Source organism: Cantharellus anzutake (assembly GCF_015039405.1).
Source record: "Cantharellus anzutake strain C23 chromosome Unknown EI90scaffold_276, whole genome shotgun sequence".
Taxonomy (NCBI): domain Eukaryota; kingdom Fungi; phylum Basidiomycota; class Agaricomycetes; order Cantharellales; family Hydnaceae; genus Cantharellus; species Cantharellus anzutake.
In genome coordinates, this window is record NW_024067226.1 from 3,677 (window position 1) to 30,261 (window position 26,585).

The 26,585-nt window shown below is 48.5% G+C and overlaps 2 protein-coding genes across 2 annotated transcripts; one reads left to right on the forward strand and one right to left on the reverse strand.

Moving 5' to 3' along the window:
• Positions 1-22,103: 22,103 nt before the first annotated feature.
• On the forward strand, positions 22,104-22,748 carry EI90DRAFT_3024443 (uncharacterized protein; the record flags this gene model as incomplete). Its single annotated transcript, XM_039057893.1, has 3 exons — positions 22,104-22,181; positions 22,235-22,622; positions 22,708-22,748. 3 exons carry the CDS (start codon positions 22,104-22,106, stop codon positions 22,746-22,748), a joined length of 507 nt encoding a protein of 168 aa, XP_038907633.1.
• A 69-nt stretch (positions 22,749-22,817) lies between these two features.
• Positions 22,818-25,478, reverse strand: EI90DRAFT_2956624 (uncharacterized protein; the record flags this gene model as incomplete). Its single annotated transcript, XM_039055441.1, has 4 exons — positions 22,818-23,351; positions 23,399-23,675; positions 23,763-23,969; positions 24,031-25,478. The coding sequence occupies 4 exons, from the start codon at positions 25,476-25,478 to the stop codon at positions 22,818-22,820; spliced, it is 2,466 nt and encodes an 821-aa protein (XP_038907634.1).
• Between the last annotated feature and the right edge of the window lie 1,107 nt (positions 25,479-26,585).

Consider the following 26,585-nt stretch of genomic DNA (forward strand, 5'->3'; position numbering starts at 1 on the left):
GAATGTTTCGCATTGAAGACCTGAATACTATAGGCCCGTATTGGAACAAATTAGAGCGTTGTGCACCCTGATGACAAAACGCATCGCGAATAGAGTGCAACAGTCAAGAGTACGTTCCCACGGCACCGAGCAGATCTGCGGTCTCTGCCGGCTCCCGATTAGGCAGGACACGGATGCTACTCTTCCTGACTCGTTCAGTGTCCCCACTTAGCTCTACGTTACTCTACCGGCGCGACTGGCTACGGTTATCATTATGGACCAAGTTAAATGTAAGTGAGGATTTCGAACTACACTGTTTCGTTGATGGAGGTTCCACAAGCGCTTGCGACTGGCTGATGCCCTTCGACCAGGGCAAGCTCACGTCTCAAGACTGATAAGCTGACGACTGATGATTCTCGCGGAATTAAGTTGACGTAATGGCGCTGATGATCGGAATAGTGCCCAAGACCCTCCTTACATCTATTTCCCCTCGAGGACCTACAGTTGGATGTAGGATCGCTGAATGGAATCCATCATTCGTCGTTCCGTTTCTCAGTTTTGGCGCCATATTGGAAATTAGACTGATAGCCCCAGTTTGGGTGCGCCCGCGATCAACTTCCCTGTCTTTGTATCAACACCTGTGTGGTATTCGGGTACTACTTGCCATCCCGTCCCCCTTGCACAATGGCTGTTGGGCGCTTTGTGTTCGTTGCGCGTATCGGCGCCTTCTTTGACAAGAGTTCAAAGTTTCATGTCTTGTTTCAAGGCTGGTTCACTTCGGAAGTTGGCTGGTCAAGGTTACAATAATGTGTCACTCACTTCCCTGATTCAGAGCAAAGGATTCTTATAAATAGGCGTCACTGGCTGGGATCGCCCCTCACGATCATTTCGTACCACAGCTTACCTCTTCAAATCTTGCATACAATATGCCTGCCCAAATTCTTTCTTGTTCCATTCTTGGCGACATCACTGCTGCTTCCTTGGAGGACAAACCTCAGGTTAAGCCAGGTTGTTCCGCCTCTTTCACAGACGGCATGGATGTTCTTGACTTCATCGACGAACTCCGCAGTATGCTTCATACGATTGACAATCATGCCGCAACACCTGACAAGGCTTCAATCCAATACTGCCTTGAGCTCGACGAAGCCGAAGCACAAGACGAGGAGGACATCACTGAAGGCTGGGTCCATGGGAGACCACAGCGATTCGAGCCTCCACCAAGCTACCAAGATATCTATAGCGAAGATGATGAGTGCCCTTTCTCAGATGAGGAGCTCGATCGGCCGGTGTCGATGCTATCACGTCGGGCCATGTACTGGGCATGTCGCCGTTCCGATCGTATTCGCGATGCAGCTCGTGCTAGACCTGTTCCTGCCTCCATTCCGCTTTCTGAGTTCGAGGATCCCGAGAGTCCGATCCGCCCATCGGCGCACGCCCTCGGGAGAAGATCACATCTCCACCAGTGCTGGACTATGGAAGATCTCGAAGATTACGAGCCAGATTCTGAGATTGAATCTGATGCTTCGTCAGAGCCTTCTATGCAGTGGTCAGACGATGAAGAACTAGAAGAGCCTGCAGCTTTACTCGACTTCTTTGCGTCACACACAAAGGTTATTCGGATAGATCTCGCTGATCGGAGTGACAGCGAAGACGATGACTCGCTGGATACTATCGAGGAGGGTGAAGAGTTAGAGGATGTAGGTGACTTGATGGAGTACTTCAAATCATGCAAACCGTCGTAGGACGGGACGGTGTGAGATGGATTTGGGACAGATTGTCTGGGATACCCTCTTCGTTCGACATGGGACAAATCAGTGTTTTCTTCGCTTCGTTCACATTTGTTACTTCTGGGTTCAATTATACACTTATCAACATCATCTCAAAATCAAAATTCGGATTCATGAACGCAACATTGGAGAGCACAAGAAGTTCACCGTTCATATCGTAGATGGCTGCAGTGCTTGGTGACGGTCTTATCTTTGTCTGACTCCTAAGCTTTGCAGTTCGTCCCTCCTTCAGCGCCTAGCGTAGGGGTGCACTGTGCTTCCTTGTGTTTCACAATATGCAATATGTAAATGAAAGATTTTGGAAATATCACGCAAAGCACAGACATTGGCGGAGGAATCATTAGTGGTCACAATGCCCATACGTCTGCTACATGTTATGAGTAAATAGTGAGAACACTTGGATGTGGGCAGCGGACAGGACACTGGCTCGAACGGCAAGATATACATGTGGCGCCTTGCGAGACTGCCGATCAGGGTGATTGACTTCGGGCCAATCCTGTGAATTCCGCAGCAGTTCAACATCGGCAAAGTGCGATCGATGGGCGGTCCTGCGAGCTTTTAAAAGGGTGAAGACTTCAGGTCCCCATCCCCGTGCTTTCAACTTCCAGTTTCTTTACTGCCCTCCGAGCCTAAGAATCCGCCCTCTAATCCGGTTTGCCACGCCTTCGGCCAACTCCCTGCTACGGCCATTCACGACCAACGACCCCTCATGTTTGGACGGCAATCTGCTAATGGAGGGCCCCAGTTCCCTTCAATTCCTCGAAGGAGGATGGAACTTACCAGATCATATGCTCCGGACTGGTACCGTAGAAAAACGTTTAGCAACGGTGTTGTCAATGCTGAATGTGTGTTGTCAGGATTCTGGTGATAGTGATCACGTACGTCCTCGGTGTGTCTGGCCAACCCATCGGCTTCCTTACGCGTTTTGAGCAGTGGATGTTTCTACTTTCTTGATAGCATTCATGGTTACTGGAGGGAGTTTTCCCTTACTGAGCCATCGTACGCATAGCCCTAGCGTATGTGCTTTGATATGCAACTGACCATGTTTCTAGTATCCAACACACGTACGCGTAAATTCAATGTTCGCAGTAGTCTGGGCTCTCATTGTCTTGGCATCGGATAGCTTCACAGAGAAGGAACGAGTACCGGTAAGCCTCTTTACTATCTCTGCTTGAATCCCTTCTTTAGCGTGCTCTATTCACAGAACTGGATGCTAGGGGTATTGGCGCTGGTACTCCCAGCTGTCCTTATGCCTGTCATCAACGCGATGACTATTCGAAGTTGGTGGGACTGGCACAACTCGTGGCTTGGGCGTGAGTTAAATTTACCGTGGCATTTTCTAAGCTCAGCACAAGATCTTCTATGTTTTGCCTCAAATTCACATGCCAGTACTCCTGAGTTTGTCATTGACTGCAGTACTCACACAAACAGTGAAGGTGACGGTTGGCCGCCCCCGACCGGGTGAGTTCATTCGTTGAGCATTCACCCCTTCGACATAGTCTCAAATCCGTCGCCAGATCTGATTGCAAGATGCCAACCGAAGCAAGGGTCACAGGATACCTCCCCTTATGGCCTGGTGACTGCGTCTATTTGTACGCAGACCGATATGTCAAAACTGAAGGATGGCTTCCGGAGCTTCTGGAGTGGTCATTCGAGTTGTAAGTTGCATGTTGTGTGTCTCAAGGCCCCAATTGTAATTAGCCCTTCAGTGTCCTTTGCTGGACTTGGATTCCTCAGTTGGTTAGTTGTCCAAACGGCCATGAAGAGTGCTGGTGTAATTGTTATTCACTCATGGTCTTCCTCAGGTATCTCGCCGGAAAACTGCGCGTTTTTGATCGCAAGGGCCATACTTTCAAGTCATTCTTAGCCATAGCGCCTCTAACTGGTGCGATGCTCGTCGCAATCAGCCGTACAATGGACTACAGACGTGCGTAGTTTTTCATGGATCCATTCATCACAGCATACGGCTTAATCGTGCTGAATCCTATAGATCATTGGCATGACGTTCTCGTGGGATCGACCGTTGGCTTGCTCCTGTCCTTCTTTGCATACCATCAATACTACCCATCACTCGCATCATCTTATTCGCATTCGCCATTCTCCCCTCGGATCTATCCTGACGAACTCCGGATCCACCGGCACGCTCCTTCGTCTGTTCCACTCATAGGTGGATACATGGATCATACTCCGGACGTGGAGGGAGGAAGCGGCTATGACCATGAGAGGGAAAGTCCAGTGCCTCCGGTTACGGTGCCAAGGGACGCGGGTTCGGAACCTGTCCCCCTCCATCACATCGGTCAACAATGATTGCCAAAGGATGTCTTACGTTCATGCCCTGATTTGTGCTCTGGATAATGCATGATTTGGACTAATTCATGATTGCTTGGATCTCCACTTCGTAATGGATTTTCTGCTTGATGATGAATCTGTCTTAATACCGTGGCCTCGTGTATACGTGGTAGCGCTATCTCGTTACCGTATATGAGGGGATCAACTTTACTTGGTTGTTGTCGTTGGGCAGATGGAATCGGGTCTGGGGATTTGCGTCGTGATGAAATTATGTAGCACCTCTTCCTGTCTCCCTATGTTCTCATCTGCCTAAGTCTCGCTGGGTGTTGTGCCCTTGTGTGTCGTCACTGTTGCCCTTGACTTTTGATGAATTCCGCTCGTCTTGAAATACCTTTGGTCTTCAACCCCATGGGACAGTTGAACTTGGCTGAGTTCCAGCGCGGTGGCGGCCTAGGATGGTTTGGAGTTCTCTGTCTTCTGATGCGATTCCGAATCGTTGGTAGTATTCCCCAATATGTGCGTGTCCGGTGCGGAATTGAGGTCTTCATTTACTCGGTTGATAACTCCTTGTCAATAGAAGAACCCAAAAATGTACAATCAGTCGCATCAATGGACAATGTGTATTGGGCAATGCTTGGGTGGCATACAGCAAAACTCCACTGCTGTACACCAAGTTGCAGTTCCATGAGAACTTTGGTGTGTGCCTGCAAACTTCAGGCAAGCGCCAAGGAGTGTGACGTCTATGAATGCTGTGTCAACAAGGCTTACCTGGTCAATTGTTACCGGAAGCTTTGAATAGTGCATCACGTCACGAGTTAGGACGACTGCTTGAACTTGCGGTTTATGATGCTGGTCCGTATACTGTGTCCTAATACCTCTACAAGAAATAGGTACGAAACACTCGGGGAAAGGATACTGTATAGATCACAATAATTGCTCAATGCATGATGAGGGCAGTCGGCATGCGGCTGCGTGGCGTAATTTTGCGCGCGTCCACAATACAGAAACGTTGTTGACAGGTTTCAGGAATTGTTATGAACCGATGCGCAGATGGTCAAAGACCAGTATAGTATCTTGAACAGCCTCACCATTTATGCAGTTATTAGGCCGTTCTGCCAGTGCTGGGTGACGAAAGCCAGGTGGCGAGCTCATGGTTTTCTTGTTATGATTTGTTTGAACCGAATGTGAATTCCAAAACCAACCAACCTACGTATTGACATACTGTTTGCATCCGTCAGTGGCGGATGCTAATGGGAGTTCAGGCTGCCATATTATGAGGGTCAGTCGCGACTGGGGTGAAATGCCCCCCAAATCTTCCCCTCACATCAAACTTCCCCCTCAAACACCACCAAACGCTTCCTCTCACCATGCCCAAAGCACCTTCTGCCCTTAAGACTGAGAAGAAAGAGACCGCAAAGCGGCCCGCTAAGAAAGGTGTGTTAACGTTATCGTGGGCTGTTCAGGCCGGGTCACTGTTGGTGACCGTTGCAATCTTCAATGCTCATATGATAACTTGCACCGTAGAGGCTGGCGAGAAGAAGGACAAGAAGCCCCTTACACCGTAAGTCATCATACTTTCACCATGGAGCATCGTTGCGTGTTATCAGCGCGTTTTTTCCCTTCAACCCCTCTGTTGTTGACTCTGGGCGATTACTCATCGCATCCCCCGACCATCTAGGTACATGGCTTTTATGAAGGAGAAGCTCGCTGAATACAAGGAAAAGCATCCTTCTGCCTCTCACAAAGAGGCGTTCTCTGCGGTGCGTCTTTTTTGCTCTTTCGCTCGATCAAACCCCTTCCGCATCATGTTTCCGCAATCTGCTGCCATCTGGGTGCATGTTTTATTATTATATCTTCACTACTTTGTGTTGTGTCTCCCGAGATGCTCGTTGTGGCCTGCGCCTGACTATTGGTGAGGTTGGCGCTGCAACATAGTTTGCTCCCGGGCAACACGTTTTCATTGCCGAGCGCTATCAACTTAACATGACTTTGCTCTGAAACATTTTTCAACACCTACTGACTCGGCCAACATTATCAGGTTGCTGCCTCTTGGTCGCAGTCCGACGAGAACCCCAACAAGGGTAAAGAGAAGAGGACCCGTGCACCCAAGGCTGAGAAACCTAAGGCCACTTCAACCAAGAAATCTACTCGCAGTAAGAAAGGAGGCAAGTCTGAGGATGAGAGCCTTGGTGAAGAGGATGAAGACATGGATGAGGTTGAAGATAAGCCAGCTAAGGCCAAGAAGCCAGCCTCGAAAGCGAAGAAGTCTAAGAAGGATGATGAGGACACAGAGGAATAAATCATTCTGCAGGTTTGTACAATACTGTGCCATACGTTCCTCTTATTAACCTAGTGTTCTATTCTGCCACAGCCGATCAGTTTTATGGTTCCCGTTGTGTATCCGCAGTTCCCGGAGTGACAGCATCTACGTTCACTATCGCGTTTCCACAGTACTATCTTCGCTTTCTCCCTCCATGCTCGTCTCGCTGTGGATGCCCTAGCTCTATCAACACATGTAATGACCTGGGCGTGTCCTTCCTTCTGTCTTTAACTTATCTTCTTTTTCGCGCTGGTTCCCTGATGCCTGTCTGTTGTGTTGATCATTGTGCTCATGCCCTATGATATGCCCCTTGGGTCTATTATGCAAAACTTATTGGCCATCTAAGAGTGACTTCGATCTTAAGCGCCTTGTGGACTCCGATGTTGTTTGCTGCTATCCATCGATCGTCGATCACACTACACTTCCATGAAGTGCATAGGCTAAGGGATTCTGGATAGGAAAGAATGTGCTCGGCTACTTCAAACTATTGGGGCAGTGAGTTCACCGTTAGTACTGTTGGCCTCATGCTCATGGGAATTCGGATTTGATTGCACATAAGGCAAGTCACCGTAGATATCCCTATCTGGCTGCTGGAGGCAGGTTTCCACTCGCGTTACAGGTAAGCCTCGTGTATGGAAGGGGAAGGGCGGAGATTAGGTGTCTTATCGCCCCGCTACCTGTGATCCCCTTTCCTCCTTGGTGCTTGTGTTCCTGTGGCGAACTATATCTCCCGAAGGCATTCTCACGTCGCGTCCGGCAAAGCCATCACTGTAACTTCGAGATCGATGTTGAGGACTTCATTCACACATGGAGTCATGCGTGCAGTGTGAAGGTGCGCTTGTTGTAATCGTGCTCTTTGAGTTATTTTTTTGGTGTGGGCTTTGCTCATTCCAATCGGTGCTCCTGTCTAGCTAGGCGTCAGAAGCGGCATCTTCATAGAGACTGACAAGGTCTGGCAAAATGATCATCAATGGGAGCAATGTTCCTCGAAGTCGCCCCCAGCCTTCATCCGCAAGGGATCAACTTGGTAGCCTCATTAGCGCTAAAGAATTCACGCAAGCGTCTTTGTAGGCACTGATTTCTTCGATCAATCCTTTCATCGTCCCAAAGTGCCTTTTTCCCCTTATGTAACGGAGGTTACCCGACTCTCACTATGCAATGCTCCAAGTCACCATTTTGGACTTGATTTTTGTCCCGGCCAACCGGTAATGGTTTTCACCTCATTCGACGCATGTTTTCTCGTGCAAGGGAAGAATAACTGTGTAATCGAGGGCTATATTCATTGCCACTCCACAAGGATTTCAAATCTCTTCTAACTTTTACCTCAACTCAACTTCGAAGGCCCTGCAGGATCGTTATGTACAGCCTTTGGCCTGTCAGACTAGTTTTGAGATCTTCGTTTCAGACACGTCCAGGGCGTTTCAACTCTGCGTGTTTAAGTCCACAGCGGAAGCGACCTATTCAACAACGGTGTGACTGGCTAACCATTTATCTGCGAGGCGAACCCCTTTACCCAGCTGGTTCAGTCCAGTCCATCGAAGGATAACGTTCCTGACGCTACACCCGAGGTCAACACAGCTGAGCCAGAATTTGTCATTATGTGTGGAAGCACGGCGATCAGTGATCCGTCGATTCGCGATGCTGTCTTCGGGTTGGGCCGCCTTCCCGGAGGGGCAAGAAAGAAGACGAAGACGTGATATCTATCCCGAGTTTGATGTTTTTATCGTGTCGTCAACACTTCGCATTAGACATGGTTTTTCTGGAGTGACTCCTATCGTCTTGTGAAACGTTCTCGAGCGTCTTCGTAAATCTCTAGCAAACCCTGCAGCCTGACCGGGATATCAAGGAATTTCCCGCTGGATCCCACGGGTTCTCGGCCTGCGAATTGATGTCCTCCCAAGCAAGAGCTCTTGCAAACAGAGAAATTTCGCTAGCTCTACAGGTTCTTTTCTGTCCCTCTTCGCGCACATCATCCAGACACAAAGCCTACCCCAACCCCCTTGAATCCAGTCCTTCGTCCTTTGAATCGGTACCAACCTCAAGTCCATCAGCGTAGTGCGTCGCACACAACCCAGCCCTTACTTGAACCCACACAGACCCCACGCGTTCCAATTACAATTGAACCCCTTGCGCACAGCCTCGTATCTGATTGCAACGTGATCTGCTTTGTTGCATTCAATGGCGCTGGGCGTTTTCCCCTGTCTGCTTCATTAGTGGCAGCATGGCTTTGTTCGATTTTCTGTGTAATCTCACTGCGGAGGTGACTTGCATGTGTACTTGTAGGCGCGAACTTGATAATGAGTGCGAGTCGGCGGGTTCTGCATTGGGGAACTCGTGAACCTCGCTTCAGCCAGCAGCATCCCGGGCATTTACTGTACATGTGTGGTTCTCCTGTCAAGTCAAATTCTCCCATCGTGTTGCAGTCTCATCGCCTTTACATCCGTGCCACGTACCTTCCCGTCACTAGGTCGTGCTTAACCCAAGTGCCCGTGCCCGCCAAGGCTATCTCCACACTACCACACCGCCGAGATTCTACCGCCTGCGCAGGGGTCGCTTTATTCCGTATGGATGCTGCGTACATGTATGAAAGAACCGTTGAAGCGTCTCGTTTACGGCCAATAGTACATTCACCCGAATGTCCGCTTCCCTCGGACGTACTCATGCTCGGAGTATCTTGATTTCTCTAAACTGATGAATGCTGGATTTCGAAAGCCCTGACTCGCCCTGCTGCCCACGCACGCAGTGCTTTCATTAACACGGCCGTACGGCAACCATAAATGCTTATATTTCATCTGGAGTACGTCAAGAATCTGTAATGTTCTTCCCTGGTTATTCTCGGATCTTTGGGCAGTCTAGCTACTCCGTTAGGATCTGCTCCCGAGATGACTCAGTGCGCGCCTTCGTCATGGGCTAATTGTAGCTTGAAATGATGCTCCTGAACATGATATCGCTCATACTACTCGACACGTTCAGCCGCCTCCTTTGTCTGCGCAGATCGCAGATGCACAGCGTTACGTTCATTACATATAAAGCTAACCCGAATTTTAACAATTTGACTCGCAGCCAAGGGCTGTATGCTTTAAAACTGACTCGCGGTGTGTTTCCTTCTCTCTATCCTACTTCACTACAGTGCGTAGCCACAAAGTCCAGAGACAACCTCACACTTGAAGAAAGCGTTTGACGCGTCAAGTGTTTATAGGTTTTTGCAGCCCCCGGGCGTGTGTGTCCTGAAGCCCGATGTCTGTTTCAGACCGTCGAATGAACGCGATTAAACTCAACAACGCAGCTCAGCGCTATGGACTTCAGTACTCATGGGTTCGTGACTTTTTCTGCTCTGTATTTGATATTTCTCATTTGATATGACCCCTTCATGCAACAGCTTGAAGTGCCGTACACCGCACCTAATGGAGTAATCGTACACGAAGCACAGCTATTCGGTGGGTTGAAGGAGCTGAGATATTCCAAGATTGGGACTAACGGCTCTACCCCTAGTTTTTGGCTATATATTCGTCGGGAGGGACCGTAAGAGGGGAGTTGCCCGAGACCACGCGGCCGCTGCGTTCTTCCAGGCATTCCCTCAGTATTTGTCCTCACAACCAATGTTTCCCAACGCTTATCTTCATGGACACTTTTGAATCTCATTCCATCAATATCCCAGGACTTTTTCGCACCCTAGACACTTTACTCATTCTTATAATTCCTCATTTTACTCTGCTTCATTCTTTTGCGATGTCAAGACATGCTCATGTCCCCTCTTCGTTTGGATCTGAATCACTGTAGCACGAATTGCGCATTACTGTGTCTTTAGTTTTTCTTCATGGATTATATCTTTTCTTTGCATGTGATATATGCGAGGGGTATCATAGCTTGCACCGGGAATAAACGTGGCGCTCTGATACCAATGAAGCATTTCCTATATCAAAATGGTCCCTGGAAGGGCCATATCATGACCCAGGGGCTTCCACACCAATGCCTTTCTTTCCTGACGAACTTAACCATCGAATAACGGTCGCACCCTGGAGTTCTGGGCTGTAATGGTTGTCTGAACAGTATATAGTCCTATCCATCAGCGCTAACAACAGCCCCGTTAACCGGATGTCTGTAATAGCCGAGAGGGATTCCTACACGCTTACTTTCCGAGTTTGGGGCGTACTATCGCTCGCTACTCCACTTCAAAGACCCGGCTACATCAGGCACAGGTGGCTGGGCAGGGAATGCTTGGAACGGAATCGGGGATGGGATACTCATGGCGTTCGGAGTGCTCGCGAGCGGGAGATCACAAATTGGGGCTTGTTCTAATGTTGTGCCTGTAATCCATTGTACATATCTGTCATACGCCGACCGGCAAGGATTTAAAATGGACTTATGTTAAGCCCAACAAACTGCACTGCACTGGCGATCAATACGAAAAATTAGGAGTCTAAGGTGGATCGATCCACGTGAATGTGTGGCGGCTAAGGGACCCGTGAGAATTTTCATCAACCGTTTCAGTCACAAACACCGACGAAGGAGATGCCTTGCAACAAGTCTCACTTCCCCCTTCTGGGCTTTTGCCAGTTGGGGGACAAGTCCAGTTGCGGGTATCTGTGTCCTTTGTTCACTATCGTGCGTGGATCCTTCTCCAGATCGAACCAAAGTCGATCATTCCGAAATTCTCCCTTTGATCAAAGAATGACTCGAGGCTTCTTCCACGTAACCGGGCACAGGAGTGGCTCATTTCCGCTCGGTTGTAGCCGAATTTTCCTTGGCGGAAGTCGAATTCTCGATGACTCGAATCACCGTGTCGTCGCTTCCCCCTCTCTCATCAGTTAGGGGTATGTGGAGTGCATCAGAGGTCGCGCGCGTTGACCGTTCGCCAAATTAGCGCGTTACACAAGTCGGAATTCTATGGTTGCTCGGCTGTTATTCCGACATTTCCACAAAACGCGTACACCTATTCCGTTTCCGTTTCCTGGCCTCCCTAAGTTATAAATCCCACAATGTTGGGCATCATGGTCGCCTCCAAACGACCTCAGCCAAACCATTACATAACACGCCTGCGCTTACTATAACCTGAAAATGCACTCAACAATGCACTCAACAATGCATGTCGTTCCTGTTCCTGCTCCAGTTTGTTAGTACACGTTCTTTTTCTAAGGGTTCCAGCCGACATGGAATCCTTGCCTAGATCCGAGTACCAGCGACAACACAATCCAATTCAATACTTTCATGCAACGTTCCAGACTTCCACACAATTGGGTGAGCCTTCCATGAATGTCATGCACTGATAAAAGCCCTTTGACCCAATGCGCATTCGTGCAGGTTGATCTTCAATTGCAAGGCCCAAATCACACAATAGTCCATCAATCACAGCTTTACAGTGGGGTTTATCCCTTTCCTCAAAAACAAGATACTAACTCCTTTTTGCAGTTTTTGACCTCGTATTCTGCGGCCAAGGAAGGAAGAGAGGACATGCCCGGAATGAAGCGGCATGCCAATTCTTCCGATCGTTCCCTGAATATGATCCTCGACACCATTGATGACAGTCCGTCGTTGCTGCTTCATTGTGTTGACATTGGGCGGGACTGCACTGCCTCTTATCATCGATACCTCTCCGCCGTCACGCCTTGTTCGCTATTTTGATACCCATCCCATGTTATGGACAATGCATATATTTATGTGCTCCGTTTATACCCTCGTACCCACAGTATCAAACACTCAGTGTTTGGTGTTGAGCTTCACATGACTATGTATTGGTGCGCAACGCTATGAGGATTTTGGGCCGAATAAGTAGGCTTGCGCATAACACTTGCCAGATGGCAGCGCAGTTCCGTTAGAAGGGCGATGTAGGGCTGTGGTCGTCTTACAGCACAGGTTGCTCGGCGGCGACACACTGACTCACTCGTCCCCGAACTTGATTATAAAAGAGCGACAAATTGTTGTAGTGAGCATCACGTGTCTCATCATCTCCCATTGATTGACATTAATTATATTGTTAACATCAATGTTGACATCTTACCGGCGTAGTTTGCACCTCTATCCGAACATCCGTTCTCTTTCAGGAGCTTGTCGCGTTCCAATAACAGTCAGGAACACTGCCTAGCAAGGATACGTGGGAGGAATCACGCGAAAGGCTCTTCATTGATGGCTGTGGCGGCGCGTTTCAACAGTCGTTTCAACCATTTCTGACAAGCGCCGCGCGCAAGGCCTTTCGATCAACCCCATATCCCCTGTGTGTTTTGAATGAATATCGGGGATACTTGTCCTTTTTTCTATTTGGCGCATTGACCACATAACGAGCAGTTCCGAACTGCCGGCTGAACCTCCCATCACTTCACAACTCATTTGCGCCCTCTGTTGCGAGATTTTGTTTACTTATTGGGATAGGGGTAAAAGTCCATTACGTGAGTGCTTTGATGTCAATCTGCGCTCCTTGGGCGTCTCGCTGACTAAATGAGGACGCTCTTGATTCTTGAATCCGCTGTTCTTTCTCGCACTCCTCTCCCATGTGGAGGGTTGACATATGGTGTTTGTTCCTTTGCACATGTGCAGTCTCATTTGTGCCTCGTTAGATAAAAAGCCATGAACATAGATCGGAGTTTCGCCCATTCCTCTACTACTCTCGAAGAGGCTGCAAACCCAGAACACATTTCCATCCCTTTGACCGGTCTCTCGCCCGTTCAAAGGCTGCGCAGCTCCACGAAAGTCTCCTTCCAGGCACTTCCACAAGAATTCTCACTTCTCCATTGTTGTACTTACGAACAATGTGTGAGTGATCATCCTCTTTATACGCCAGCTCTTAACCGAGGGATGATGACAGCCCGCAACACCAACATTGTACACCTCAATACTGCTGCGCAACGCTTCGGGTTCAGTTACACATGGGTAAGTCTTCAATTATCTTCCCATTTCCTCTACAACGTTCTTTACACTGCTGTAGGATGACCTTGCACATCCAGGCATAACTATGACTTATGAATCTCGCTTGTGTGGTGAGCGGAGCCGTCATTTCTCTGTGGCGCAACACTTATCTTTGTATGTGGCGTTGCAGTTCTTGGACAAGTGTTCACCGGCATTGGATTGAGGAAGGCATACGCCCGCGATGATGCAGCCCGCAGATTCTTTGAGGCTTACCCGCAATACCACCCCCGAAACTATTGACGGAACTTACCGGACGTCCCCCCCCCCCTGGTATGCCAATGTCATTCCAATCATAACCCTATCTCAACACGTCGCCGACGCTTCGAAGCCTTAGTAAATAGCTGGTGCTCAGAGTGAAGGGCACCCATATCCGGACCATTTGTGGAATCCTCGGACTTGGGCTTCGTGTCTTACATACACTTCTGTAATCGCTTCTTTTAATGAACACTTCTCCTTTCGTCGCCCATCATCGGTGGACAGCAGCCCCCCGGCGCTGTGAACCATCCCTTTCATGTTTATACCGTGCCACCCAACCGAGGTCCGGTCGTAGATGATAGTTATAGCCCGTCAGACTGGTAGCTGGCTCACCCTGCGTTTACAAAGACCGAGCCAGGGTGGGTGAAATTTATGCTGCACACAGGAGCTGACAGGTGGAACCAGCCATGAGATAATTTATCTGGAAAAGGGCAGACAGGTACTCTGAGGGAACTGGCAAATTTTAAATAAACGCGTTTTTGGGAAAGAGTGAGAAAGAAAAAAGGAAAACGCAATTGAATGGCGAGCGACGCTTCAGGAGCAGGCCGAAAAAACATTGCGCTCGCTCCGGGTTTAATTTGGGCCGGCTCTAGATTTGATTTTCTGTACTTAACGGGCAACGCTTGCGTGCCAGGAGTCAGATGGATATGGATGTGTCAAACCAGCAGGTGGGGTTACGTAAGCAATTTCAGAAACGGCCGAACGGCTCAAGTACTCCGACTACCTACATGGTCCATCCAGTGCGTTTGGCACACGTGGGGAATCCGTTTGAACTTGGTTGCTTACAAAGGATGAAGTTAACTTATAGGCTTCTGTGATGGGTGTCGATAAGAGCATCAAACCTCTATTCCAATAGGCTCTCTCGAGGAGACTCTCAATTGTTGTGTGTGACGCGATTCCTCAGCCAGACCCGTGTCCCCCCCTCAGCCGATGTTCGGACGCTTTCTCCCGAATCTCCTCCATCACATTTCGTTCGCATCTTGCTAGGGCACCTTTCCGTATCTTGGACGCTCTATTCGTTCTTATAATGCTCCATTCCACTTCTGCCTCAGCTATTTGGGCATGCTCCGATCTGAATTGCTGTGAGCGTGAATTAGGTACTACTGTTTCTCTAGTTTTCCTTACAATCTTTTCTTCAGCAGCCACGAGGTTGTGAACTTGATGAATCCAAAAGGACGAGTAGATAAACCCTAGTAACGTGGTTCTCTGATACCGAGAGTGGGTTTCTTACACCGAGAGGGAGGAAAGATAACAATGATAACAATTTAATACAAACAATTAGAGGTGGGATCAATATGCGTGGCGGTGATTCGGTGCATGATCGATCCATGGGTCTTTGTGTCCTTTGTTCAGTGTCATGCGTTCATCGTTCTCCTGACCGGACCCAAGCTAGCCGATCATATCGCTCCGACGGCATCCTTCACGCAGTCGGGCACAAAAGTGTTTCATTCCGAGCCCGCTCGTTGGCGCCGACTTTTTCCTCGGCGGGAATCAATTGCTCCCCAATGACTCGAGCGTCAAAGCTCCCCCTCTCACATTTGTTTTTTTGCATGTGGAGTGCAATTAGTCGCGCGCCTTTGTGCTTTTTCTAGACTTGTGAATCTCACGCAAGTCCAATACATAGTCCTTTGACTCAATGCTTCAATTCCAAGACCCAAATCACACGATGATCCATGAATCATGGTTATCCCTTGAAGAAATGGGGCCTTTGCAATAGTACTTGATGTTTGGCGGTCATGAAGGACATAGCCCCGATGCAGCGGCATACAATTCTTATCCACTACGTCGTTGACAGCCCACCGTTGCTACACCATTTCATGATTCCACGAGTTAACATCGGACACGTCCTGGGGGCGCCGTGCCTCTTACCACCTCGCACCCTGTTCGCCTTTGATGCCCATTCCATGCCATGGACAATTTGTGTGTTCCGTTTATATGTATATCCTCCCCTGAGTGCAATGTCGGTTGTTCATTGGGGTTTCTTCGAGCCGAGCCTCACATTACTATTGGTGTGGCTTAAGCTTGCGAATGGTCATAAAGGATGATGTTGGGCTGAATAGGCTTGCGTAATACTTGCCACCCACCCAAAATTCCGTTGCAGGTATAGAAGGGCGCAGTAGGGCTGTGATCGGCTTCTGCATAGGGTGCTGACTCAGGAATGACTCGCATGGTCTTCGACTACCGGGGGCGTTTTTTATATATGGGACAGCGTTTACATAAACGGTATGCTCGATCGCGCAGTCACGTGTGGCATGGTTCTGCAACCTGCTTAGCGGCCTAGTGTTTGCGCCTCTGAGTCCGAACATCATGCTCTCTCAGGAGCATCTCTCACGTCTCAGTCACAATTAGGAATACTGGCTAGCAAGGGGATTTGTGCTGATTAATTACATTAAACGACCTCCATTGATGGCTGTGGCGGTTTATTCTGGTTCGTTTCAACAGTCGTTTCAGACGTTCCTGACAAGCGCCGCGCGCAAGCCTTCCAATCAAGGCCATCTCTCCTGTGTGTTTTGTACGAGTAACGCTCTTTCTGTATCCCGCGCATCGACCGCGTAACGAGCACTCGTTCGGAACTGTTAGCTGAACCTTGCATCACTTTACAACTCATGGCGCCCTCTGTTGCGAGGGAATTATCATTCGGTTAATAGGGGTAAAATTGCATTATATGAGGATCTGGGTATCAAGCTGCGCTTCACATCGGGTCCAAAATGAGCGCGCTGCTTGATCCTTGAATGCCGCCGACGGTCCATTTCTTGCACTCCTCTTTCATGTGGAGGCTTCGTATCTCTTTGGACATCGACATTTTTTCTTCTATCCTCTTGTGCGGCTAAAAGGATAAAAGGCCTCGAGCGTACATCGCAGTTCTACCCATCCCCTCACTCTCGGATAAGAGGCCACTGAACCCAAAACTCGCTTCAACACTGTGAAGACACTGCGCAGTTCCGCATAAGTTACCTACTGGGAATTTTTCCCTAACCATCAAAAGTTTTCATTGCTTTCATCGTCGTGCCTACGAGTCATGTGTAAGTGATCGTCTTCTTTACATGTTAGCGCTCAACCGAGGCATGATGGCAGCTCGCGAGAATAACACTGTATACCTCAACACTGCCGCACAACGCGGGAGGTTTACTTTCACATGGGTAAGTTTCTAAATAGTCTTCACAATCTACAGTCTTCGTAGCGTGCTTACGTTTCTGTAGGATGATCTTCAGTACCCAGGCGGAGGGACCATGACTCATGAATCTCACTTGCACGGTGAGCAGAGCTGTCGTTTCTCTGTGTGGAGCGATATTTATCTCTGTATGTGGCACTGCAGTTTTTGGACAAGTGTTTATTGGCATAGGGTCGAAGAAGGCTTATGCTCGAGATAGAGCGGCCCTCAATTTCTTCCAAACTCATCCGCAATACTACCCCTGACAGGACATCCTTCCGCAGGCCCACCACGCAGCCCGCCCATTCTAATTATTGTTCTGCCGATATCTTGGCACATATCCTCAGCGCTTCCCGTAGCTGCGGTAGATGCCTGGGACCCGAAGTGGAGTGCATCCATTTATAGAATCCTTATTTCTGGGCTTCGAAGGGGCCTTGTATCTTATGTTCGCCTATGTAATCACCTGTCCTAAACAGTCCCCGTTCGAATTAGTCCAATTCATTCGTAATCATATCATGTCGTCTACATAATTCAAGACTGAGTCAAGTCTACTCGTGGTAGCTAATTGTCAGATCGGTGGCCCCGGGTAGGTAAGATCACGCTGCACATGCGGGGGCTAATAGGTGCAACCGTCCATGGTAAAATTATTAAGAAGGCGAGCACAGTTTTCCTCGAACAAACGGATTATCTGAAAAGTAAAAGAAAAGGAAAATGCAGCACTCCAAGTCGAATGACGAGAGGATAAATATAACGCCTGCTCCGTTCAATGTGGGCCAGGCCCTAGATTTGATTTTCCGGGCCAATCCTTGCATATTAGTAACTTGAAAATATTCCGAGAACCCTGCCCTTGGAGCAGCAGCATGGTTAAATATTCAGAATAAAACAAACAAACAAACTACCAACTTCACTGCACCTCGTCCATCCAATACCGTGACATTTGGGAGCATTCCCTTGGCCCCAGCTTTTTGCCGGGACTTGTGTGCACTTTGTGATAGACGAGGATATCAAACCCCTTTCTGTTGAGGCTGCTCTCTTGCCTTTCGGCGTTGTATGGGTGTCTTAATTGTTGTGTGTATCAGCACCGTTGATTGACGCCATCCTTCAGCCAGAGCCGCGTCTCTTTCTTTCCTATTCCATTAGACATGAAGAAACATTGGACGTACGCTGGTTGTGGTCATGGTGGTTGACGTAGTCTGGTAGTAAACTTGAACCAAGTAGTCCAGATGGATGAATGAGTGCTCAGATCTACTATTGGTCTGATTGTGGGAGTGCGGCCGATCTTCGAAAGAACGGCTGGGTATGGCTCAGGTCACTTATGATAATTTATCATGAAGGTCTGTCGTGGCAGATTCATGTCCAGTACTTCTCGACTACATACTCCCCCCAAAGTTGTTTCCCTGGCTCTGGAATTTTCTCCGCGATTGCCAGTGACCGCCACGTAATCTTGCTACGTCTACCGGCGGCGTAAGAGTGAAACCCTGACGCGCATGTCATTGCAGGACTGACAGCCCTTCGCCAGCATCCAAAAGTACACTCTGATGACAACGCAGGGCCACGCAAACACCGAGTACGTTCACAGCTGAGTCCAGTTAGGACTGTGAGAGACGCGCTTCAGCAACGAGCTTGAACGCTTTAGTCGACCAGACTTCCGAGACTGACCCTGGGGATTCCGTGCGGTATGGCGGCACAGTCGAAGTAGAATCGACTTCCTTGCTCCTTTCGAGTGCGACTTACTGAATCTTCGTCAGCCTGGTAGAGGTACGGGGCCAGCTACGTTGGTCCCTTTACAGCGTGTATTTTTCATGGGAAGTGTTGCATCAGACCACACTTTCTCGCATATGTACTTGGATGATCAACTTTATTCTGTGCGCACTTTCTGCAAAACCGTGCTGCGAGACCCCGGGGCTGGGGTTCGATAGGTCAAGTGTTATACTAGAATTACTGGTATACGCCATCGATTTTTTGTATTCCAAATTTTCAGTCCTATGGGAAACATTTGTCTTCGTGTGGATCGTCGACGTGAGGAGGCGGTTTCGATGCGAGACTTCGTCTCAGGAGATTGGGGCCAATCGCCTGCAAAAGAAGCCGAGGGTGTACTGTGGGTGATATTCATCCTTCAAGTGATGTTTTCCCCTAACAGGCTAGGATCTCCGCTCATCGCAACGATTTGTTTGATCATGAGGACAACGAGAGAGGAAAGATTCGAATGGAAGCAGAACTTGAACTCTCCAACCCGATGTCGCCATGGCAGAATCTCGAAAGTATCAGTTATCCTGGGTAAGTGACAGGTAGGGTATTGGAACTGAGTTCTTGACAATTACGGGGTTTCGAGAAAACTCTTGGTTTTTCTCCGCCATCATCCAAGAAGTGTTGCTCCGGAATTTTGGGGCTCGATACAAGAGTGGCATATTGCTGGGGCGGCAGCGACAGTCGTGACGCTTACTGAAATGATCAGTGATCTCCCCCTCTCTGAAATTCATGTTTCAAGTCATCAGTATCTGCTGTGTGGGCGTCTTTCACAGTCCGGACTGAGCTCAGCTGTGAAAGGACTCAATGTTTGAGCGGTGAATACATCCGTCTCCGATACAAAAGGCCATTAGCGTATACTTGCGGATGCTGGCGAAGGGCTGTTAGTCCTAGGATGTCATGCGCGTGAGGGTTTTGTACGTACGCCACTGGCAGACATATCAGCTGGCAGAAAAGTAATATGTGATAACCACGGAGAGTATTCCAGAGTTTCAGAGACGAGTGAAGAAGATGTGTAGTCGAGAAGTATTGCCCAGGGGTTCTGCGGCTGAAAGGGCCCGAGCCTGCCACGACAGAAGTGCATGGTGATGCTTAGGTAGCCAGGGCGGGCGTGCGGCCTACAAATGTAGATAGCAGGTTGATAATCACAGTGATGTATGCAGCTTCCCGGCCTCTCTGGCTCGCCTAACACGGCAAGTGCCCACTACTCCCACGCTTTGGGTTAGTCGTACAGACACTTACATAAGCCAGAGCCAGACACCACATTAGAAACACTCAACACACCAGAGGAGGCGTTGCAGTGATCTCTGCTGATTGTCTAGTGCAGCGGTAGAGTCGACGAGTCACTTCCTCGGCAAGTGGAAGAGTGCGACATCGTGAATTAGGCGATTCGTGGTACGTGGGATCTAAGATTGGCAGTGTTGCACATGACACAATCAGACAGTGAATCAGACCATTTGCAATCTCGTGGTGCTTCCGACTTGGGTCAATTGTCTCGGAGGTCCAAAGTACGGATGTAAGCCGGCATTATCGGATTTACCAATAGGACTATGCTGCAACTTACCCCGCAACGCCAGCTATACTAGAATCTAATTCTTGATTACATGTCCTTGTAACTAAATCTTCAATCTCCATCTCAGCTGCCAAATTATCCTTTGCCTGGAACCAATGGAGATCCCATTCACCATCCGACGCCAAATCAAAGATATTAACACTACTGCTTGCTATCTGCTGGAGTTTTCCATAAACATGATACCTAGCAATATGTGCTGTGAAACTCACAGGGAACTTGAATATCACAGTCTGCCGAAAGGTCTTAAAGCAGAGAAACTTGTAAATTGTGAAAACTGTGATACTCCTCCCAAGGGATGGCCATTTGACATGAAAGCTCAGGGTTTAAGCGGGATCCAGTGGGGTCTTGATCCCTATCTGAAGGTGCCTAAGAGTGGTTCTGATGGCATACCTGTGAGGCTCGGCAACATATGTTGCAAACCTTCACCCCCACGTGACCTAGGCAAGGACCACTCATGAATTGCGCAATTCATGTTCTTGACTGAATTGTTTGAAAAGGGTCCATGGGAACGGGGCAACCAGGCATGGGAAAAGGCATGACCGTGAGAGAATGAAATATCAATTGAATTTTGCCAACGTCGGGAAGCATCGGGCACGCTTTGCTCTGTTGGTGGCCCTCCTTAATTACCTCTGTCATTGTATCTCCAACATAAACAAGAGCAATGGACAATCAAAATCAGTGGTGGATGCTTCCATGCAGTCATTACCAAGTCTTAATCAACAGGCTCAGGTTACGGCTCGGAGCATACCAGCCTCTCTCAGATGCCTGGATGCAAGCGCTGATTAGAGACTGGTTCAGCTTCAACCCCCACCGTTGGCAGGTGGAGAATGCAATCCGTTTATGCCAGAATATAGATGTATTTCTGACAGCAAAAACTGGAAGTGGAAAATCCTTGCTCACACTCGCTCCCATGCTTGCCCGTCAAGTCCTCCGGAAGCCTCACATTGCATTAGTAGTTTACCCAACTGTCTCCCTGATGGCTGACCAGGTGAGTCAGCCGACATGTTGGGAAAGAAAGCCCGAACTAACAATGAGTTCTTGACCAGGAGCAAAATGCACGCAGCAAGGGAATCCGATTTGTTGCTATCAATTCTGAAACTGTTGCCATCAACAGTAATCTGTGGAAGGAAGCGATATCTGGAAGCTGGGACGTTATCGCACTCAGCCCAGAGATGATGGCTTCTTCATCCTTTAAATTGCTTGGAAATCAACAATTCTGTACATCGGTTGGATTGATTGCCATTGACGAGGCACACTTAGTGCTTTCATGGGGAAAGGACTTCCGCCCCGCATACCGGCAACTACATGACCTAAGGTTCCAAGTCCAATCATCAATACCTTTCCTGGCGATGTCTGGTTCTTTGACCAACAAATCACGAACACAAACACAGATTGAACTTGGCTATAAATCAGGCTCATTTCATGATGAAAGATTACCAGTTGATCGGCCAGATATCAAATATTGTGCTCGCATAATTCAGCACTCAGTTGACGCACCAAACTTCACCGATCTTATCTGGGCCATTCCATATGCACCAAATAGTACATCCGAAATTCCTCGCACCTTGTTTGCCTGTTCAACAATCAAAAAAACAATGGAATTATACCATTGGTTAGTAAAGGAGCTATCTGAAGTCCTACCAAGCGACATTGTTGCTTCTCATATTATTCGCCCATTCCATGCCAACCTGGACGATGAAGATCGCCGAGAGACAATAGCCAAGCTAGAGTGTGGCAAAGTTCGCTATGTTGTTGCCACCATATGCGCCAATGTTGGCGTGAATTTGGCTGTTGACATTGTTGTCTGTGTAGACCTCCCTCGGTCATTTGAGGAGCTCACACAGTGGGGAGGTCGGGGAGGTCGGCAGGGTCAGGGGGGAGCTCTCATAGTATACGCACCGCAAGAAATCGTCCGTGTATCAGAAGAGGACAGGATCCGATGTCGGAAATGGGGTTCACGCAATGGGAACGATGACAATCTTGAATATATGGGGGAATCTGGGAGCAAGCGGCGAAAATTTCTCTCAGCAAAACAGATTGAAGCTCGAGACACATACCAAGCCAAAACTCCGGAGGGTTTGGTGAATTTTTTTAACCCTCAGGATGGAGGGTGCCAACGCACAACACTCTGCCACTACTACGAAGAAATCCCGCATCGACCACCAATCTGCTGCGAAACCTGTCAGCCTGAATCATTCACAACTCATTATGCGATGGTCGGCTCATACTTACAGGCACTTGCATATGCCAAGTCCACCCGTCCTACACAAATCAGCCGACTTCCTGGCAGTCGAAACGGATCCCTTGATGCTGACTCTAGAAAAGCAGCATTGGGGAAGTTACACAGTTGGAGGATTGAAGCATGGGCAGATGACGACCAACCCCGCTACTCACCGACATTCATTATCATGGACGAGGAATTGAAGAAATTGACGGAGCGCATGCATGTGGCAAGCACCCGTGAACGATTTGACCTCATCGCAGCTGGATGGATATCGTACCCGAACATGTCTCAGACACACTTGAATAGCCTTTGGGAGGCTGTGGTGGAAATCCTAGCAGTTGAGACGGCAGCAACAATGGAACGGAAGAGGGCTAAAAAGGGGAAAGGGAAGGAAAGGAGTGAGCACTGTAATAACCAGCCACAAGCTGATAGTGCAATGCAGGTCACAGGTGTAGAGGGTGAGGACGTGACTGATATTGGTAGAACGCTTCAGCCTAAGAGTGATATATCAGCATGTGGGGTAATCAAGGGAAAGAGAAAAAGCAAACCAACAGAAAAACGTATATATAATGATACATTAAAAAAAAGTTAGCTTAGGTACGATAGGGCAATTCTATGTGCTCATCTACAAAGTTCTTGAGAACGCCGTTCCTTAATTTTTCACTGCCACGAGAGATACCATCGACAGTCAGGTAAGACTGTGTGCGGCCAGCAATGTAGATATGATGACTATGAGTGGCGTAATGATAACCAAGGACATTGATGTCAGCGGTGATGTTGGCAGAAGAATGTAAAGAATATGGGTCAGCAAGTCCAAGAGAATTGGAAAGAGTCCGGGTGAGTTTCGTCAGATGAAGGATGTTGAGAGCGATAGTTTGGCGCATGAAGGATGACCCAAATGTAGCTAAACGGTTGTTAAAGACCCTCTTCAGCCAACAGTTTATATGCTCCTGGAGGAGATCTCTTGCATGAAAACGCCTTCGTTCACCAGATGTGTTCACAAAATAATTGTCGAGCACAGCATTGAGAGTCGCAGGGGAGAAGTGGAACCACAAGTCCAGCATTTGATGGAGTAATTCATGCCCATAGTTCGTCGCACCTACACCAAAAAACCAAAATCGAAGCCACTAGCCAATTTTGAGTATGTATACGCAACCAATTGAGAATTATTCACCTTGATCACTTCAAATGTGCGTCCGACATCGCCCTCCTTCACACTGTCACGGAATTCTGAGTAGTGCAGCAAGTCCTGCCAAAGCATAATGTTGTTAAACATCAGAATGTCGCCAGAAGAAGCCTCAGGTGGCGCTTCAAGAACCGGTGCATCATTCTGAGTTTCATCGTCACATGCAAGCAAAATTGATGCTCGGCTACTGCCTTCACACTCCGCCAACATGTCTTCAATAAACTCCTCATCTTCCTCCAGTCCATCAGCGCCAGTGTTGCCCCCTCTTTGGCTGCCTGGTGGAGGCTCGTCGTCCGGGTTTACAGAGAGTGTGCTAGCTGCAGGATCAATGAATTGGTGGAAGTAAGTCGACGCCCGTTCAGAATTTGGATGGAGCGCCATATAAGCTGATTTTGTGCTTCCAAATGCGACATATGTCTTCTCTGCCAGGGCGTATAGATATTCGAAGGGGCATTTTGACAGGATTTGGCCATCACCTGTGTATGAGTCCAATTCTTCTGTCAAATGCAACCGCTTTTGGGGTTCAGCTGACAGGTCAACTTCCTGTTGTAGGATTGCCCTGTTTTGTTTCGCAAATAGTGAGTAAACAATATATCGTGTCCTGTAAGGAACATACTCACCGAAAATAGTTTAGCGTCATAGTTGCAAGTACTGTGTCCGTAAGTCGCTCTGCGGGGTAAAATTCGAGTTTATTGATATTCAATTTCCGTCGTAAGAGGTCATTTGCGTGCCGTAGACCAAAGTCCCCCTTCACTGTGTTCTCACACCAGTGAATTTTGAAGATTCCTTTGATCATGGCCAAACCCATGTGCCAGATTTCGATGAGGGGGAGTATCCACCGGTTTCCCATATGCCATGTATTGGCTGAACTTGTCTGTTCACGTAAGGTTCTGAGTCGTGCAATGGTCATTTGATCACCAGACACAGGTACGAGGCGCCCTTCAACCTCATCTGGTGTGACTCCCAACTGACGAAAAAGCAAATCACGAAGTGTGTCACGATTTCCTTTTACCGTTGCCTCATCATATCCTGAAGTTTCGCAGGGGTAGTACTCTGTCTTCGACACCGGAAGCTGGCGTTTGGCAAGTGTTTTTTCACACAGTGCTTGAATGTTGCCGCTGAAGCGCCGCTTTATTCCTGGGACATGGCACACAAGGATTCTTAGGATCTGCACTATGCAAGCACGCTGCAAGTGGTCGTGATCCACATCCTTCCACATCTTTTCATGTGAGATATCCCTTTTCTTTACTTCACGCTTCCTCCGCTCATATTCTATTCCATCAAAAGCCGCCGCATCAACGCCCTGCTGTATGATGAGGGTGGCTGCAGTCCCACTCTCCAGAGAAGTACCCTTCCCAAGTGAGGGCCGCCAGTTCTTGTGGTATTGGTTCAAATTGTCATAGACAATATGAAATGTGGCCTTGCGTGCCACAAACTGACGCCCGATATCCTTCAGCTTGTTACTAGCAGCATCTCCAAGAGCATGTAGGTGTCGCAGTGTTGTGCTATAGGCAGTAGAGAGTCCTAACCGGCTGAGAATAGTGTGAACGTTGCGCTGTGTGTTCGTCGCGAAGAGCAATATGCCAATGACGGACTGGAATGCATTTGCATATAGGTGGTGGAAATAAAGCAGGATGCATAGTGCGACGGTGCAACCCTGTTGGCATGATTGCAAGGTGAGCTGGGGACTAGACCGGTGTCTTGTACCTGATATACTTACTAACCAAGGGTCGCGTGTTTGGTTAGATCCCCTCCCCGTTTTCTTGTTCTTGTTATAGGTTTCTCGGTAAGTGACGTGTTTCCCCCCTCCCGCTGCTATTGTAGTGAGGAGTGTCCAAGTAATGGGTGCAAGAGCTAATACTCGATCACGCAATGAAGACAAGGAGAAGTCCGTAACTGAGCCCCAACTAAGCTGACCTGCATCATGGACAGACTGAACACTGGGATCGGCCTCTAGCAGGGAAACCTCAGAAGTGACCCGCTCAACTGTACAGCTGAGGAAGTAGCGCTGCAGTCCCCAGTAGGTTGTTGGAGTTTGTGCTTCAGTACAAGTGATTCCATTCGTCATTTCATTGCTGTCCTGACAGGCATCAAACCCAAGAGGATATGCATGCAACGGGAAGTAATGGGTTGGTTCCCCTTCACCCTTTTCACGTGCATATGGATGCTCGTATATGGCTTGCACTAACTTGAGTGGGGTGTTGCCACTCTTGCATCGTCCTTTCAGATAACGACTTATCTGGGTTATCTGCGCAGTACTCAAGGAAGCCATGTTTCTCTTGTCAAAAAGCAGCATCAGGAAGTCGCCAAGCAGTAAACCACGATCAGCCAGCACACTGAGCACGGGGCCTGCACCGCCCAATTCTGACACCTTCTCCTGCCACTTCGAGCCAGGTACCGCGATATGGCTTCTAGGAGTTCCACAAACTTGGCACATGTGGACAGTACGAGTTGTGGTGGGGGAATTTCTGACTTTTGGGCGGTGCGGTGAACGGGGCAAGCGGTGCACGGTGGGTGGTGTCTGTGGTGGTGGAATTGGTGTAGAAGTGAAAGTGAAGGGGTATGGGGGTGAGCCGGTCCGAAGGATCTTGGATGGGGTCAGAGGTTGGATGTGATTGCTAGTGGACCTGCGCTTTGGTCGGCCTCGCTTTGGAATCTTGGATTCAGCTTCGATATTTTCATTAGATGGATTGAAAAAAGCATCTTCTCTGTCTATAGTATGTGATGCCACATAATCCATTCTGGTCTGGTATGTGTCGGGCTATTCAGCCTAGTGTCGGGCTTGTATCAGAGTGTCGGATGCGCCTCAAGAAGTATTGAATACAAACTTCCTCCGACTCCCTCCGACTCTCTTGTTCAACGTGACCTCAAAGGGGGTTCGGATAACACCGTAGGACCCTTTTCTATCAATTCAGTAAAGAACATGAATTGCACAATTCAACAGTGATCCCAGCCTCTATATATAGAGGCTGCTTCAGCCTACACGTGACCTATTTTTCGCCAGAATTATGGCGAGTGTCTTGAGGTTTCAACACACAGCTCAAACTCCATCCGATCTCTTATCATTTCCATTAGTAAATAGCTATGGTCCCTGGACATCTAGGAAGCTGATTATTTTGTAAATTACTTCATGGATTTGCATCAATCGGCCATTATCATTGGGCCTTTGCCATAT